Source organism: Sturnira hondurensis, unplaced genomic scaffold, assembly GCF_014824575.4.
Source record: "Sturnira hondurensis isolate 20B ecotype Veracruz unplaced genomic scaffold, ASM1482457v3 Scaffold0006437, whole genome shotgun sequence".
NCBI classification, from domain to species: Eukaryota; Metazoa; Chordata; class Mammalia; order Chiroptera; family Phyllostomidae; genus Sturnira; species Sturnira hondurensis.
Window position 1 is genome coordinate 2,419,798 of NW_028079068.1, and position 18,276 is coordinate 2,438,073.

General features: G+C 47.9%; 1 protein-coding gene and 1 pseudogene across 1 annotated transcript in view; one reads left to right on the forward strand and one right to left on the reverse strand.

The window, feature by feature from the left end:
- The window catches only part of KIAA1549 (KIAA1549 ortholog), a 122,956-nt gene that overhangs the window by 65,481 nt on the left and 39,199 nt on the right, over positions 1–18,276 (forward strand). The window contains exons 9-11 of the mRNA XM_037049290.1: positions 1,435–1,583; positions 9,483–9,660; positions 12,788–12,972. Coding sequence (XP_036905185.1) covers positions 1,435–1,583; positions 9,483–9,660; positions 12,788–12,972 — 512 coding nt within the window. The remainder of the gene's footprint in view (positions 1–1,434; positions 1,584–9,482; positions 9,661–12,787; positions 12,973–18,276) is intronic.
- Positions 11,964–12,630, reverse strand: LOC118989245 (60S ribosomal protein L30-like; annotated as a pseudogene).

Genomic DNA, 18,276 nt, shown 5'->3' on the forward strand with positions numbered 1-18,276 from the left:
ACTTGCGTCTTGTTTCGGTGAGAATAAGGGGTCTGTGTGGGCGTTCCTGAGAACAAGTCCGCTTTGCCTCTTTCTCAGTCCCGAATCCAGGGCAAAGTGCACCTTGAACTCCTGGCAAAGGATGGGTGAGAAGGGGACTCTGACTTGGCTGTGGGGATACGTCCCACTGAGCTGTGGCATGAGAAGTGTTGGCTTTCTCCCAAATTCATGCCTCACGTCCAGGGCAGTGTGACGGGAGCTGACCGTGTCCCGAGCTAGAATGGCACAAGGCTCTGAAGCAAGGCGTGCTCGCGCTCTCTCTTTCTAAAAGTTTTATTTCTTTGCTTTTATAGAAGGACAAAAAGGTACCTCGGTGAGCAAATAAGAAGCTATTTTTAAAGTCTCCTCGGCCTGGGTCAGATATTTACAGTTCTGGCGTTCATTGCCAAACCAGACTCTCTCACCCGGTGCACCCAAGTGTGAGAGGTAGTGAGGTGCTCCCCCGTGCCCGGCGTGTGAGCAGCTCAGTGGCGCTGGTCACGGGGAGGAAGAACACGGAGTGGTGACAGGCCCCGTTCCTGAGTTCCCGCACCCTGGAAGGCCCCTTGTGCTTTCGGTCTGGCATTCCATGTTAAGGCCCCACCTCTCTGCCAGGTGCCCTGGCCTCATTTTCCAGATAGTTTTCATAGCAGTTAAATGACTTGCCCTCGGTCCTGTCTTGGAGGGATTGGAGCCGGTGCTGGCGGGAAGGGAAATCTGGCAGATGGTCCGCCGAGATAATCTTGTTTACAGCAGACGTGGGAAGACGGGCACCTTATCTAGAGTCAGTTTCTGAATGGAGATAAGATACGAACTCAAACCGGTTCCAGGAACGTTGAAAGAAAGTGCGGACGGAATGTTTGATCCTGTTTGGGCCCTCTCAGCTCCAAAACGCTGGCCTGCTGAGTGTCTGGGACTTCTGGTCACCAGTGTTTGTAGCACGTGGGGCTCAGAACTGCAGATGAGACTCCTGAGCACTACTTTGTGGTCCTCTCTTGCTTTCCTCCCTCTTTGAGTCTCTTCTCTCGGGCAGCGATTTCCAACCTGTGTTCCACGAGAATTTGTAGGACATGTAACCCCTGTTTAGTCAGGGGCACTGACCTCTTTTCCCTTAGACGGTCCAAGAAAAAAAATGGCAAGAGCCCATACAACAGTAGCCATCAGTGTGAATGAAGCCAAATTATAACTATTTTATTTTATCAGATCGGCAAAAAATAGAATCCATTTTTTCCGTGTGCTGCAGAATTTTAGTTTAGTTTATGTGTGCCAAAAGATGAAAAGGGTTGAAAGTCGCCACTCTGGAGATTGGCATTTTATGGTATCCGCGTGTTAATGTCTCCGCTACGCCCATTTTTTTTGTTTCCCCTCCACTGCTGACTTGCTTTGGGCCCTGTGTGTGTTTCCCTGGAATTGCAGTCCTGCTGGGCGTGGTTGAGAAGCAGCTTCAGAACGAAGTGTTTCAAGCCGAGATGGAGCGCAAACTGGCCCAGCTGCTGGGCGAGGTGTCCACCCGAAGGCGGATGTGGAGAAGGGCCACCGTGGCTGCCGGCCACAGCGTGGTGCAGGTAGGTGCCAGAGGAGGCCAGAGGACGAGGGAAGGAGAGAGAGCAGACTGAAGTCGTGCCACATTCTCATGCAGATGGGAAAGGCAACAGGAACCTTCGATTCAGAGGGGTTGCTATCTTAGATGGCGACGGACTAGACTCTAGACAAATATTCCCGAGTCCTTGGTAAGTGGTCAGTGCCGGAATGGATCTTGCGGGGAGCACAGCCAACAGCTTTTGTCAGTGGGTGGCCAAGCCATGGGATGACCTTATTTTTCAAAAAGTAATGTTTTAAAATGCAAAATGCACTCCATGAGGCAGTGGTAATGTTACTGAGAGTCTCATGGGGATGGGTCGTTCAGCCGCAGGAGACCTTAAGGAATGAGAAAGAGGAAAGCTCCCTGCCCTCTGTTCGTGCGTCTCATCCTGCACACCTCCCGCCACCCCTGCTCGGCTCACGTTACCCGAAACATCCTTCCCTCCTGTAAATTAGCAGAAAAGTTACAAATGATGGATTTGTTTCAGTCGGAAAGTGACCCATTTTACATGCAGAGTCTCCCAGCGGGCTGTGATTTATCCCCATCTCACTGTACATGAATGTGAGTTTGGATTTTCCCCTTCACCAACGGCTGGCTCGTAGAGCTAGGAGCATGGGGTAGCATTGCCACAGTGTTCCAGAGACCGGAGACTTCGGGTGAAACCAGATGTCTAGGGGCATTGGAGAGAAGGATGGAGAACTGACCCTGGGGAGGGGCAGGGTGGCAGGTGACTCAGGGCTGGTGTCATCGTCCTCAACCCTCTGACCAGGTTTCCCCTAGTAAGTACTGCTTTCTCTCTCTCCCCTCCCACAGAGGTGGTGGTTAGGTTTTGGAAGTAGTTTCTTTGCCAGGTGCAATAGAATATAGAGAAACTTAAAAACTTAATAGAAGGGTGAGAATAATATTAATATAAATAGAAAACATATATATATTTATATAGATATCAAACAAGAACAGTGAAAATGAATTATAAAAGCTTGGCCGTATTCAGTAACCCTGGCTTCATAGAGCTCAAGGTCTGGGCGGAGGTTAATAAACGCACAAAAAACAGCTGTAAAGCACCATAACATGACAGAGGAGGCGCTAGATTCAATAGGAAAGCTCCCTAAGGTGGGAATATTGGATATATGAAAGCTAACCAAGCCACCCCTCGGTAACAGTGCCGTCTCATGGGTTGCTTAGTAACCATGCCCTGCTTCTCATGTGCACTGGAGTGGCCAGATGTGAAGATGGAGACCACAAATCATGTACAGGGCACAGGACTCGTTAGCAGCATACTTGGTAAAAGTGAAAGTATTCAAACAACCTAAATGTCCAGCAGTGAGGGGATAGGTATGGAAATTGTCATGAATCCTTACATGTTGGAATATTGGGCAGCCATTATCATTTTTTGAACTCGTGAGTGAGGAAAAATCTTGACTGAAGAGAGACTGCATAAGAAGGTATGCAAAATACTACACCTACTAATATAAAAACTCATGAAAAGATTAATGGGAAGAAATATGCCACAATGTTTACAAGGATTATCTTCGGTTGGTTGAACTTGAGGGGATTTTCATTTTATTCTTCCTACATTCTTCTTCGTGCTTTTCAAAGTTTCTCCAGTGAACGTGCAATTTCCTTAGCGAACATGTGATTTTAATCACAAAATAATGTTTAAAGTGAAATCGAAAACGTTGCCCAGAACCATGGCTCCTTCCCACCATGGCTGCGTGGATTCCAGATAGGAGTCTGGGAAGAAGTTCCCCAGAAGGGATGCTGGCGTTAGGTTGGACGGCTGTTTTCAGGTTGGACAGGTAGAATCTTCGGTTGAGGTGGGCGTCACTGGGAAATGGAAGTATGGCTTCTGCAAGGGGAAACAATTTCTAAAATTTACCAGAACATTTCAATGGAATACATAGGCATGCAGGTAGGGACAGGTGGGTGTAATCTGCTTGCCTTTTGGGAGCCCTTTGTTAGTATTAATTCTAAAGGCTAATACAACATCAGTACAGCACAGTTTGTGGTGGTTAGGAAACAGAAGTGGTCAGGGAGCTGGTTAGAGACACCAACGGGCAGGCCAGATACGAGCCCACCGCAGGGTGGAGAGGTGTAAAGAACAGTTTCTCCAGGAATGAGGGTTTGGGCCCGTGTTGTTAAGGATCTTTATAGGTGGTCTGGAAGAAGGCGTTCGCAGGGAAGTCTTGAAGTTGTTGATTTTCCGGAAGTTTCTGGTGGCGAAGGATTCCAGCAGCCGTGTCTGGAGTGCAGCACGCTGTTACCGTTCTGTCCAGGTGGCTGGAGAAGTGGCCGGTCTTTTACGGATGGCAAGGGTAGGGACCAAAGATTCCAACTGTGTGTATGAAGTAGAGGCCTCAAGAGCGATTGTCAATCCCATACTCAGAACGTCAGCCAGCATTCCCCCGGAGCCTGCGGGGGCAGTGAAAGTGTTGCATGTTAGTAAGAGAAATGGCAACATAATAGAAAGCTCTATGTATGGGGAAAACTGTGATGTATCCAATGCACTAGATTCTGAAGCTCTGATGTGAAGGACTTCCCCGAGCACCAGAGAGAGAGAAATTTTGGAACATATCAAAGTACCATTTGATCCAAAGGATTGAATTTATGAGGATTTTTTCTAGCTTCATTGAGCTATAATTGACAGATGACAATGTGTAAGTTTCAGGTGTACAGTGAGATGACTTGATGTAAGTGTACGAGGTCTGTCCAGGAAAAGTGCAGCCATCATTAATATAATGAGAATGGGTTGTGGACATCAGTGTAACCTGGCAGCCAAGGAGAGTGGATTGGAATGCTCATGTGTTAACAGTGACGACTTCACCGTACTAGTCTGTGGGTGCAGAGGATGCCCTTGAGTGAATATACATCTGTGTAGCCTTCACAGTCAAAATAATTGAGTGAGTCTAGCAACCGATCTGTATCAAATTTTGGGTTAAATTTGAACATTCCTCCATGGAAACTATTCAGATGACTCAGAAGGCCACAGCTATAGGCAGCTGGCAGTGGGCAACTTCACCACAACGTGCCTGATCATGTATCACATCTCTTGCCGATTTTTTTTTGCAAACCATCGAATCACCCAGGTGACTCAGCCCTCCTACAGCCCAGATGCAGGGCTGTGTGACTTCTGGCTTTTCCCAAAACTAAAGTCACCTTTGAAAGGGAAGAGATTTCAGACCATTGATGAGACTCAGGAAAATACAGTGGGGCAGCTGACAGTAACTGGGAGAACTCTGCAAGGTTCCAAGGTGCCTACATTGAAAGGGGACTGAGATGTCATTGTCCCATGTACAGCGTTTCCTGTACCTTGTATCTTCTTCAGTGCATGTCTCTATTTTTCATATCACATGGCTGGATACCTTCTGGACAGGCCTTGTGGGTTGTGACATGGTTACCCCAGTAAGGTTAGTTAACACACCATTGCTCACAGTTTTGCGTGCGTGCGTGTGTGTGTGTGTGTGTGTGTGTGGGTGGGTGGTGAGAACTGTTAAGATCTCTCAGCATCTCTCAGGTGTGCAGTATGGTGTCATTGACTGTGCTTACTGTGCCGTAGGTTAGATCCCTGGATTTACGACTGGAAGTTTCTGCCCTTGGACAGCCTCTACCCATTTTCCCTTCACCCGGCTTTTGGCCACCATCAACCTGCTTTCTGTTTCTATTGAGTTGGGGTTGTTTTTTTTTTAAGATGCCACATGTAGGTGAGATCGTACAGTATGACCTCCGACTTCTTTCACTTTGAAGAATGCCCTTGTGGTCCGTCCATGTTGTTACAAATGGCAGGATTTTCCTCTTCGTTTTTGTTGGTGACTGTCGTTCCATGGTGTGTGTACAACTACGTTGCCTGCATCCACGCACCCGTAGGTGGACACGCGTGGGTTGGTGCCATGTCCCGGCTGCTGCACACACACGGTGCTGCAGTGGACGTGCAAGTACAGACCTCTCTCCGCGATAGTGAGTTCATTTCCTTGGAATACATGTCCAGGAGTGTAATCGTTGCGTCGGGTGGTAGTTCTGTTTTTAACTTTTGGAGGAAGCTTCACACTGCTTTCCGTACTGGCTGTACCAATTTATATTCCCACCACCAGAGCGCAAGGATTCCATTTCCCCACGTCCTCTCCAGCACGTACCTCTTGTGTTTTGGTATTAGCTATTNAATGCCCTCGTGGTCTGTCCATGTTGTTAACAAATGGCAGGATTTTCCTCTTCGTTTTTGTTGGTGACTGTCGTTCCATGGTGTGTATACAACTACATTGCCTGCATCCACGCACCCGCAGGTGGACACGCGTGGGTTGGTGCCATGTCCCGGCTGCTGCACACACACGGTGCTGCAGTGGACGTGCAGGACGTGCAAGTACAGACCTCTCTCCGCGATAGTGAGTTCATTTCCTTGGAATACATGTCCAGGAGTGTAATCGTTGCGTCGGGTGGTAGTTCTGTTTTTAACTTTTGGAGGAAGCTTCACACTGCTATCCGTACTGGCTGTACCGATTTATATTCCCACCACCAGAGCGCAAGGATTCCATTTCCCCACGTCCTCTCCAGCACGTACCTCTTGTGTTTTGGTATTAGCTATTGTAACAGGTATGAGGTGGTATCTCATTGTGATTTTTGACTTGGATTTTCTTGATGATTAAGATGTCGAGTACCTTCTTTTCATATGCCTGTTGGCATTTGTATATCGTCTTTGGAAAAATGTCTCTCTATTTTTTACTAGTGAGATGCATGATCTCCTTGTGTGTTTTGGATATGAAACTCTTATCAGATATACGATTTGCAAATGTTTTCTCACATTCCATAGCTTGCCTTTTCATTTTTGTTGATTCTTTTGCTGGGCAGAAACTTTTTAGTTTGATGTAGTTCCGCTTGTTCATTTTTGCTTTTGTTGCTTGTGATGTGGGTCTCCTCCCTAAAAAATCTTAGTACTAAGACCAGTGTCAAGGAGCTTTTTCCCCTATGTCTTCTTCTGGGAGTTTTATGGCTTTAGGTCTTACATTTAAGTCTTTCCATTTGGAACTGACTTTGTGAGTGGTCCAGTTTTATTCTTTTGCATGTGACTGTCCAGTTTTCCCAACGCTGTTAACAAAGAGACCATCTCTTCTGCATTGACTCTTCTTGGCTCCTTTGTCTGCAGGATCTTTTGTGGTTCCTTATAAATTTTAGGATTGTTTTTTGCTATCTCTGTAAAAAATCCTGTTGGAATTTTGGTAGGGATCACATTGAATCTATAGGTGGCTTTGGATAACGTGGATGTTTTAGCAATGTTAATTCTTCCATGCTGTAAACACGGGATATATTTCTATTTATTTGTGTCTTCTTCAATTGTCAGTGTCTTACAATTTTTAGTGTACAGATTTTTCACTTCCTTGGTTAAATTTATTCATAAGTATTTTATTGTTTTTGATGCTATTGTGAATGGCATTGTTGTCTTTATTTCTTTCCGGATAGTTCATTGTTAGTTTATAGAAACAATTGATTTTATTGTGTTGATTTTGTGTCCTGCAAATTTACAAATTCACTTATTCTAATAGTTTATTTTGATGGAGTCTATAGGGTTTTTTATATAGAAGATCATGTCATCCGCGAGCAAAGACAGTTTTATTTTTCCCTTTCTGATTTGGGTAACTTTTATTTCTTTTTCTTGCCTGATTGCTGTGGCCAGGCCTTCCAGTACTGTGTTGAATGGGAATGGTGACTGAGAGGAAACATCCTCGTCTCGCTCCTGATCCTGGTGGAAAAGCTTTCAACCTTTCATTGTTGAACATGATGTTAGCTGTGGGTTTGTCATCTATGGCCTTGACTACCTCGAGGTATCATCCTTCTATACTCAGTTTGTTGAGGATTTGTATTATGAATGAATGTTGGATTTTGTTACATGCTTTTTCTGTATCTAATGAGTGACCTTATGATCCTTTTATTAATGTGGTGTATCTCACTTATTGATTTGCATATGTGGACCCATCCTTGTGTCCAGGGATGAATCCCACTTCATCATGGTGTGCGATCCTTTAAATGTGCTGTCAAATTGGTTTGCTAGTATTTTGTTGAGAAATTTTGCATCTGTGTTCATCAGAGATAATGATCTGTGGTTTACTTTTTTTATAGTTTCCTTACCAGGCTCCTGGTCTTATCAAATGAGTTGGGAGCATTCCTTCCTCAGTTGGGAAAATTTTGAGGATGATTGGCATTATCTCTTTTTCAGAAGTTTGGTAGAATTCATCAGTTAAACCATCTGGGCCTGGGCTTTTCTTTTGGGGAATATTTTTTAAATTACTGCTTGAATCTTCTTACTCATTACTCATGGTCTGTTCAGATTTTCTGTTTCTTCATGATTCAGTTTTGGTGGGTTGTGTTGTTCTAGGAATTAATCCATTTATTCTATGTTGTCTAATTTGTTGGTGAATCATTATTTGTAATAGTCTCTTTTGATCCTTTCTGTTTCTGTGGTATCTGTTATAATGTCTCCTCTGTCATTTGCAATTTTTGAGAACTCTCACTTTTTCATGGTTAATGTAGCTAACATTTTGTTCATGTCTCTTTTCAAAGAATCAACACTTATTTTGTTAATCTCTTCTGTCATTTTCCTAGTCTCTATTTCACTTATTTCTGCTCTATTCTTTATTATTTCCTTCTTTCTATTAACTTTGTGCTTAGTTTTCTTTTTCTAGTTCCTTGAGGTGTCAGTTTGTTTATTTGAGATCTTTCTTTTTTCTTGGTGTATGTGTTTGTAGCTATGAACTTTCTGTGTATAACTGTTTTTACTGTATCTCATAAGTTTTGGTATCTTGTGTTTCCATTTTCATTTAAGATTTTTAAACTTTTTCTTCTGGTTTCTTCTTTGGTGCATTGGTTGTTTCAGGAGTGCATTGTTTAATTTCCCTGTATTTTTTAATTTTCCAGCTTTCCTTTTATTATTGATTCTAGTTTCACACCGCTATGGCTGGTAAAGTTACTTGATAAAATGTCTGTGTTCTTGAATATGTTGAGACTATTTCTGTGGCCTCACATACGATCTATCCTAGAAGAGGTACCGCGTGCCTTTAAGAAGACTATGTATTCTGCTCTTGGATAGAATGTTCTGCATGTGTCTTTTGGGTTTCTAGTGTTGTTCAAATCTGCTCTTTTCTTATGGATTATTTCTCTGATCTATCCATTGTTGAGGATATTAAAGAATTTATGAGATTTATTATGCCGAGAGCAGTGGTTCTCAACTAGGGATGATTTTGTACCCCCAGGGTACAGTTTGTCACTGTCCAGAGACATTCGCTTGTCACAGCTGGTTGGGGGGCGGGGCATGGCTGTTGCTAGTGGCGTCTAGCAAGTAGAGGGCAGGATGCTTCTAAACATCTTACCGTGCTCATTATAGGCCCCCACTTCTGAGAACTATTTGGACCAAAACAGCAGTGGTACCACGGTTGAGAAACCCTGCCCCTGACGAACAGGGAGAAAGTGCCGATAGATTTGACAAGGGATTGGATAGACCTGTTAGTAGTTTCGGATGACCGGGGGCACCCAGCCCTTTGTGCCCCGGGTGTCATGAGGACAGCAGCATCTTCCCGAGCCATACTGGAGCTTCTCGGTGGCAAGTGTAGACTCCTGGACGTGGCAACCCTGTGGTCTGTGCATCCTAAGGGCCCTTCGTCCCAGAGAAGACTTTGTGCAAGACAAAGTTCATTTGTTGTTCTGCACAGAGGAGCTTTCATTGTGACTGTCCCTTTTCCCATCAAGAGAGCGTCATGGGGATGCTGGACCCCGGAATCATGGAAGGAGTTTATTAGGAGGACTGGAATAAATCCCGGATAACACAGGCGAGGCTGAGTGCCCAGAGAAAGGGCACCTGGAAACACGAGCCTCTAAAATGCTAGCGGTTTCTGTTATCTTCCAGGTGGTGAATGTGTCGAGGCTGGAGGGAGACGACAATCCCGTACAGCTCATCTACTTCGTGGAAGATCAAGACGGAGAGAGACTCAGTGCGGTCAGGTCTTCGGATCTGATTAACAAGATCGATATCCAGAGAGCGGCCATTATCTTGGGTTACCGAATTCAAGGCGCTGTGGCCCAGCGTAAGTGCCTGAGGCATGGCCCTGGGGGGTGGTCTTCTGTGCTGTGTTGGGGTCAGCCGCCAGTCTTTTTGTGGACACTGATCTCTGAATTTAAAGCATTCTTACGTGGGTTTAGTAGGTGTATGTCTTAAGCCCCTATTATTAAGTGGCACTTACATAAGATGTCAGTTGTTAAAAGTTACTGGAAAAGACCTCCTCTATTTCAATTGCTTGTGGTCATAGGCTTCCCGGCCGTTTTTCCCACCTGGTATTTTGTATTCATAGCGTTCTAGTGAGTTATAGTAGCTTCAGTTAACATTAATATTTTTTCCCCTGCTCCTGTCCTGCCTTAGGTAAAATACTGTGTTTTCTCTGTATTTCTTCCAGAATCTTCTATGTTTTATTTTGAACATTGGTGGGGACAGTGAGTCACACAGGAAGCAGGGAGGTGCCTTCTGCATGTATCGGCTTCCTCCTGGGTCTTTGAGCACAAAGAAGTCTTTGATCCTTACCCTTTGCAATCCCGTTTCCCTCCCCCCCAAGCCTCAGTCACTCCACAATTCAGAAAGAGGTGTTTGGGTATTTCTTTATTATTTTTGGAAGATACACAGCCCCTGCCCACCCTGCCACTGGCTGATCTCAGTGCCTTTTTTCCCACTCACAGATTTCGGGTGTTTAAAATGAAGAAGAGGCGAGGCATGGGAGAGTGTATTTCTCTAAATATATCTTTATGAATCAGATGGCTATTTTCATGGGACTGCTTTTCCTTTATGATTCTGAGAGCAACTCTTGTAAAAGCCTAGGGAATACTTGCTCCCAGCGGTACAGGGCAAGTCAACGGTGAGACGGAATTCAGCATCAGAGAAGGCGGAGAAACTGCAGTGAAGATGTAAGGTGATGAAGGCAATTTTATAGGCGGGCGGCTTCGAAATTGTCCTCCGCGGTGGAAGAGGCTCGGTGAAATCTACACTTGTCCCTGCAAAGCCACCAGGAAGAGGGCTGGTGGGCACGCGCTCTCCGCTTTATAGCAGAGGGTGGGAGCTTGGGGCAAGTAACCGTCCGCCGAGGGTTCATGTGTTTGCACATTGGTGTGTTCTCCTTCCAAGCAGTGAGAACAGAATAAAGCGTCTCCCTGCCTTTTTTCCTGTGTAGCTTTCCTGGTCACTGGAGAGGTGAAGCTTCACCCCAGCAAAGCACTTCACCTTTTAAGAAGGTGAATGGCCATCGGGTATGGGCACCTTCCAAGCCCACTTCCATCTACTCCTTGTCCCTCCCTTTCCTCCTTTTTGTGCTAAAAACCACAGGGGTAACAGTCCCAGGATGCGAGCTCTAGCCCAATGCCAGGGGCAGCTCAAGGCAGCTGTGGGTCCTGGGACCAGGGCCTCGTTTTGGTGGACCTGTGCCTCTCCCAGGGTCTTCGTGGGTTAGAACTAAGAAGAGCATCCAGTTGTCCCCGCCCCACAGGGTGTTTCTGTCCCTCCCATATTGTTAGTTGTTTCCATGCAAAACGAACTGTATTTAAGGCCAGATTGAATAATACAAACTGTTATCACAGTCGCCTTTCCCGTTTCGCGTGCAGTCCCCGCTCTGTGACGCATGCGTCTTTCACGGTGCATGTGCCGTGGAGTGCTGGCCCCCGTCCCGTGCCATGCCTCAGCCCAGACCGGGAGCGGCACCTCCAATTGTTTTTGTTGCATCTCCGAGCACAAGCATTTTGATCGCACAGCACATGTTAACCTTTGGATGTGGAAAGAGCGCAAAGCGTGGTCCCTGCCCCTGGAGACTGCGATGTGTTTGAGGAGACAGGACTTAGTTAGAGCAGTGCCCGTAGTCAAAGGCAAAGTAGCCCAGCACGTCAACGCGATACACTGATATGATGAAATGCAGCTTAAAAGAAACAGTGAGGGACCATCCGCAAGACAAAGCCAGCCAGAGCAAGAGACAAGGAGAAGCATGTGTCACGGAGAGATCATTACGAATCAGCCCTGAGGAAGGTGGGCAGAGAGGAGGGGGGCTTGTTGGTTTTCGGAGCCTGTGGCTGGCCCGGAGCTTTAAGGAGAGCCGAGTCCTCTGAGAGGATGAGGACAGAGTGAAGGGGGCGAGGGCCCAGTTCTGGGAAGCAGTGTTAGGGAAAGGAGCTGGCGAAGGCAGTTAAGGACGGAGCCGTGGAACCGTGATTGTCCAAGGCCCTGGAAGGTGGGTGGCAGGACAGTGGGAAGTGGCAGGTGCAAAGTAAGTTTGATTTAATGTGGTTTTATTTTACTTAATGATTATTTTTTCCAGCATGCTCTGGCCAGTTTCCGTAGAGAACACTTTTGCATGATTTACTTTTCACCTGTCTGTTCTGGCACGCTTCTGATGATGTCCGAGTCACCGGACCAGTGGCAGCCGTGTGCACACTCTGCAGTATGTCCCACACGCTGTGCCCGGTTCAGGATCTTTGCCCTCCTCCCCCCGCCCCCCCATGGTGGCGGACCCCAGTCTGGCCGCAGTTCCACTCTGCTCCGGATTTCCTCAAGGCAGGACAGCGGTGGCGAGGGCAACCAGTTTGCCTCGTCTGACCATCTTTGGGGTCTGCGTGTGCCCCAGCATGTACTGGCCACTTTTCACAACGAGTTGGAGCCTAGAGTTGATCAACTCCAGTGACTTTGGATGACCCCCCCCAACCAAGGGTAGCTGCCAAGCTGGCCGGGGATGGAGAAAGGAAGTGATTTAATGTGATTTTAAAATTGACAGCTGGCACCTTCAGTAAAGCAATTTTGATTACAAGCGTGTTTCACGGGTTTAGGGAGAGAGACAGCTGAGGAAATTAAGGCAGCATTCAAACGCTGCCTCCCAGATTTCTGACTGTTGGCACGGAGGCGTTCCTGCAGTGAGAACTGAGGGTGAGCTCGCGGACTGACAGGAGCCCGGCGTGAACCCGGCCTGGCCGCTGAGTTAGCCGCTGGGATGCATCGTCCACGTCACTGTGATCCCTGCTGTGTCCTCCATGTAACCTTCTGTGTGGTGTCTGTTCACGTGGTCGTGTGTCCTGTCATCAGATCGCAGTCACTCACCAGTTGTCTTGAGCAGAATGACAGGACCCGCAGTGCTCAGGGGGGCTGTCCCGGGAGGCCGTCACTCAGCCACCTGTCTTCCTCGCCCGCAGCTGTGGACAGGGTGAAGGAGCCGTCACCGGAGTCCCAGAGCGGCAACCTCTGGGTCATCGTGGGCGTGGTCATCCCCGTGCTGGTGGCCATGGTGATTGTGGTCATCCTCTACTGGAAACTCTGCCGCACAGACAAGCTGGACTTCCAGCCCGACGCCGTGGCCAACATTCAGCAGCGGCAGAAGGTGAGGGGCAAGCCCCCGGCGTGGTGGCGGGGGTGGGGGGGCCCGGGCTCTGGGTGCGGACAGAGAGCTGGTGGGGAAACCTTCTGGCTTTAATGGCGGTGCCCCTTGGCCTCCACGTTCGGGTACCGAGACCCCGGTTCCTCTGTGGTGTTAACTATGTGCCCAGGCGCCGAGGCTGGGTAGAGGCTGAGCCTTGCCTTCGAGAGCCTTCGAGTCCACTGTGATTTTGTTTGCGAGACCATCCGTTAGCAGATCACATCTGTTCCGGGGCTGAATTCTGGTCTCGTTCAACCCTGGGTCTCTACGGGAGTCAGGGCAGATTTTTTCCCATCTGTGTGTCTGTTTCTTTCATTCACAGTGTCACTGGGTGGCCCTTTATTTTCCATCCGCTGCAAGCCCCTGTATCCACCTTGAACAAGACCACTTAATCATTAAAGAATGGTAGTACCTGCCATAAACATTTCACCTTAAATGTATGAATAGGTATTTACTGTGTTTTTGGACTATAAGACACCCCCACGCCCCCGCTGCCAATTTGGGGGGAATAATGGTTGTTAATGCCGCTGTTGAGTTCTGTTTACATTTACATTGGTGAAATATTATGTTATTTAAAATATATTATTAAATATTTTACCATATTTTTTGCTTCATTTTTTTTCTATTTTCCTCCTCTAAAACCTAGGTGTGTCTTATGGTCCAAAAAACACAGCAGGTACCAATTTTTCAACACACCTGAAGTGTTTTTGTTGTTTTTTTTTAGTGTTTTGTCTACTGAGAGGGATTTTCTGGCTTCTGTCTTATAGTAAATACCCACAATGCACCAGTGCAGTTTCCAGTTTGGGTCTCTTCAGAGAGGAGCAAAGCGACCTGAGAGCAAAGTTCCGTAGATTTTTTAATGCTTTCCCACCCCGACCCTGCAGCCTTCTAGAGTTAACTCGCCGACTCCTAATTTGACAGCAGTGTTTTAACAGCTCCTTGTCCATGTCCTTCTGACAAATTTCATTTAGTTTTTATAGGGGTAGTCGTTCTCTTCTCCCCTGTTTCAACAGTTCCTGCCATGTTTAGTGGTCACGTACAAGTTTTAGAGCAAGGATGCCAACTTTTGGTCAATGTCTAGTTCACCTGGTGTGAGCAAGACCGTTCCCAGGACCGGAGGTCTTACCACCTGTCGACATTCAGGACAGCACGAGATCAGCCATCACTAAGGGAGGGAAACGTGGTCATGAATCAACTACATTTGCTAGCACGTACCCTCTGTGGGTCTCATACATTTACAGGACTTGTTCAGCTCTAAGAGTTGGCTAAGAAAAAGCAAATAAGAATAGAGAATTGCCTGATTCACCTTCGGATTTTATTCTGATTGTGTGGGTACAAAAAATTCTGTGCATGCCAGACCTGGACCTGCTGAATGAAAACATAAGGATTGTTTTAAACTTTATGTCACTTTTGTAAAAGTAAATGAATATTCGTTTGTGAATTAAATAAGAAATGCAGAATCTTGATTAACTTGCAAGTATATTGGATTAAATTATCAAGTATATTGGAAGCATTTTATTTTTAAAATTAATTTATTTAATCCTCACTTGAGGACATGCTTATTGATTTTGGGGGGTGGTGCAGAGAGAGAGAGAGACAGACAGACAGACAGAGGGACAGACAGACAGACATCAGTGTGAGAGAAGCACTGATTGGTTGCCTCCTGTATGCGCCCTGACTGGGGATTAAAGCCACAGCCTTTCGGTGTATGGTACAGTGCTCCGACCAGGTGAGCCACCCCACCAGGGCTATTGGAAGCGTTTTATATGTTAATATTATATTATATGCCTCCATTTAGTATTGACATAGTCTGCCAAGGTTGTTTGGTTCTTAGACTGGTGGATGGCACAGAAAAAAAACCTGGAAAAAAGTAGTATTTGGTATACGAAATGGTTCCGAGTGTGAATTTTAGTGTAATGAGCTCAGCAGTAGATCTCGTTGGACATGATTTTGGTCTGGGGCAAGAGTCCAGTTAAGAGGGATTTAAGCAGAACAGTCGGTTTATGTGTTTAAGTCGTTCACGTTCCTTAGTCTCCAGTGTAAAGACTCATTGCGAAAGCCCGTCGTCCATGACCCGTTGCTTTGGGAAGCTGTCCCAGGGCAGCGTCTCGGTGGCACAAAACAGGACAGTCCCCAACCTTTCTCCTCCCACTTTTACTTCCGGGCTATTGTCGCATCCCAGAGGTGGCTCTGCCTCCAGCTTTTGGAGCTGCTCTTTCCAGGGACGGTCCTCGGCGGGGAGCCTCCGGAGAGATGAGGCGTGTTGTTGGGGGGCAGAACCTCCCCGTGTTTCAGAAGCACCGGAACCCACTGTGTGATCCACCATGTGTTTGTACGATGATCTCCGCCTAGCTGAAAAACAGTTCTCTGCTGCGTAGGCGCTTCTTCCGAGATTATCTGGCGATAGTAGCCAAGGGCCCCTCGCCTGTTCCCGGGGCGGTTGGAAAAGGTGCCGTCTCTCCAGTGACTAAGAAGTCTTCTTCGTCTTGCTTGGGTCTTGCCACCCCACTCCTGGGGCTGCCTCTCCCCTCCCCTCCCCTCCCCATCTCTCCTTTCCTCTCCCCATATCTTCCACCCCCAAACCCCCTCTTTTGCCCACCCCACCCCCAGTGCTGCCTCCCTCTGCTACTCTCTGAAATCTTGAGACCTCTGAACATCTGGAAACAATGAATCTGCTGACCACAGCTCCACTCCGCCCCCGCCCCCCCCCCGGGCCGCCCGCCCCCCCCAGCCCTGCAATGAGAGGGAAACCTTCAGATCATCAGGAAATAGATCAGTTTTGAAACATGATAAGAGGGAGGGGCCCTTCTGTCGTATTTTGAAGCAGGGTCTTTCTTTGTTTCTAATAACAATGAAAAAAAACTACCCTAACCCATGTCTTTGTTTTTGTCTGTATTCTCTTTCATCTGTAGCCCAAAGTCATCACTTGTCACTGTTCCCCCAAAAACCCAGCTTGGGCCCACCCTGCCCTGTCGAGTTTTTGTTGAAAGATGGGCATGGCATTGGCTACCTGCTGCTGGTCCCACGGGAGCTCGTGTCTTCCGTTGGGGACAGCCCGCGCCCTGTTGCTGGAGCAGGACCGCAGCTCCTGGAACCGGCTGGCACTGTGGGCAGCCGGATGGGGCGGCCTTGGATATGGCACGTTCACTCACCGGACACCGAGCATGAGCTGGGGGCCAAGCATGCCAGGCTGGGGGCAGGCACACGTGTGCAGTCCTGCCCTCGAGGGTTTTGGTTGGGGAGAAGGACACACAGTCACAGTGTCAGTCTGTCTGGGGTGCTGCAGGAGCACGGGGGAGGGGCTGCCACCCCACTCCCGGGGACGGGCCACCTCTGCCTTCTGAGAGGAGGTGATGCAGGTTGGACGCACAGAGGTTGAGATGGAGCCAGATGAAGTGGCCAGAAGGAGGGAGGGAAGGACGTGGAGGCCGGGAAGGATGGGACAGGTTTGTATGGAAGGGCAGGACCAGAGCTGAGGAGACGGGGGTGGGTGAGAGCCAGGCTCCGAGGGGACACATAAGGGGCTGGGAGTGAGGCTGTAGACAGTAGGGACAGCTGAAGGGTCTCGGCAGAGACAGTGGCTGGAGCATGTGTTGGGACGGTCACTGGACAGTGGGTCGAAGAGATGAGGCACGAGTGTTTCTTCCATCTCAGCCAAGAGCAGCTTGTCCCCTGTGGTTGCTCGTGGAGTCTGTGCAGGGATCCCTGGAGGCCCCCTGTGTAGGTGGGTCCCGCTCACCCGCAGTCAGGTGACCATGACCTGCTGTGGCCTGGGGCGGGAGGATGTTGGGGTACTGCCCTCCAAGACTCAAGGCCTCAGGAGGGCCGGGGGCCCACGCTGGGCCACGGCAGAAACTCTCATGGTAGTAACTTCTCCTTCACCACTCATGGGAAGCTCCTGGTGGCCGTGGTGATTTTCCACGGGGCACATTTTCCACCCAGCACACACGCTTTCACTTAGAAGCTGTTGAGGTTTGCACTGTGGTTTCTTTGTCATCTTCATACTCCTTCCCGGGGTTCAGGCTGCCCGAGTGCTGGGGATGCTCCTCTGTCTTGTTGTATCTGCGTTGTATTATTTATGCCTCACGAATGTTAAAACTCATCAGGCGTCTCTCTGGTTACTTGGCTGACCTGTCCAGCAGGCCCCCCCTGACTGTGGGGGACATATTCCAGTGGGGCACTGACCCTGGGGCCTGTCCCCTTTGTGACATATTAAAGAAAGAAGGAACAAAAGAGCCAGCTTTCCTCAGCAGTAACCAGGTCCTAATATGAGTACTAAGGCATGAATTAATCACTTCTCTTTTGTAAAATACTGACTTAAGTTTATTCTGCATGTGGAAGCTGCAGACACAATACAACCAGACTTCACTCTAGATTAAAACAAACAAACCAAAAAAAACAAAAAGGAAAGAAATGGAAAGCTAGAAAAAGTATACCAGAAAGTAGGGATGAAACAAAAGTAGTTAATTCTGTAGGCGAGTGGTGGGGGCTGGGTCGGGGCAGTGACTCCTCTAACGTTTTCCTTCTGTGTGTTAATGGCTTTCGTTTGGTGCATAAGCACAGGTTCATTGCCAAGTTTCTATTGTTGTAGAAGGTGGTGAGTCACCCAGCCTGTGAGATGTGTGAGACTCTAATATTTGGAGACGTCGGTTGGCGTCAACAGGAAGCCTGCATGCAGGACTTCATGGCTCCCGTGCGTGTCCGTTCCATGTATGACGTAGGCCCTACCGTGCGTGTCCGTTCCATGTATGACGTAGGCCCTTTCCGTGGTTCCGCACAAAGTCCAGTGAGTTCGAGGCATCGGCTGGCCTTTTTGAAACTATTGATCGAGGGTCTGCCGTGTGTCACATCCTGTTGCCGAGTGACGGAATTTCGTATCTGGATTTATACCGATCACTTAATCGGATGCCTGTGAACTCCTAGCTGACTGTTAACGATGCTCGTCCACCGAGAGCGGTACTAATGCCGTCAGTTGCATCTGTAAGGGGCTTTGGCGTTTGTGAAGCCCTTTGACACATACGTGCATTTGGTAGTCCCACGAGCCCTGGCAGTGTGTCGGGGAAGGCCTCTAGTTCCCGCACTCAGGGCACCACGGAGGCAGTGTGGTGCTTATCTTTACCGTATTCCCTTTGGAGGCCTTCGCTTCCAGGATGTCTCCAGTCTGTGGCTCCTCTTCCAGCATCAGTAGAGCAAACCATTTATTTACCTCGCAAAAGAGAGAGCTTCCCGGTCCTGAGAGGCATTCACTGTCTTACCCAGAAATCCACC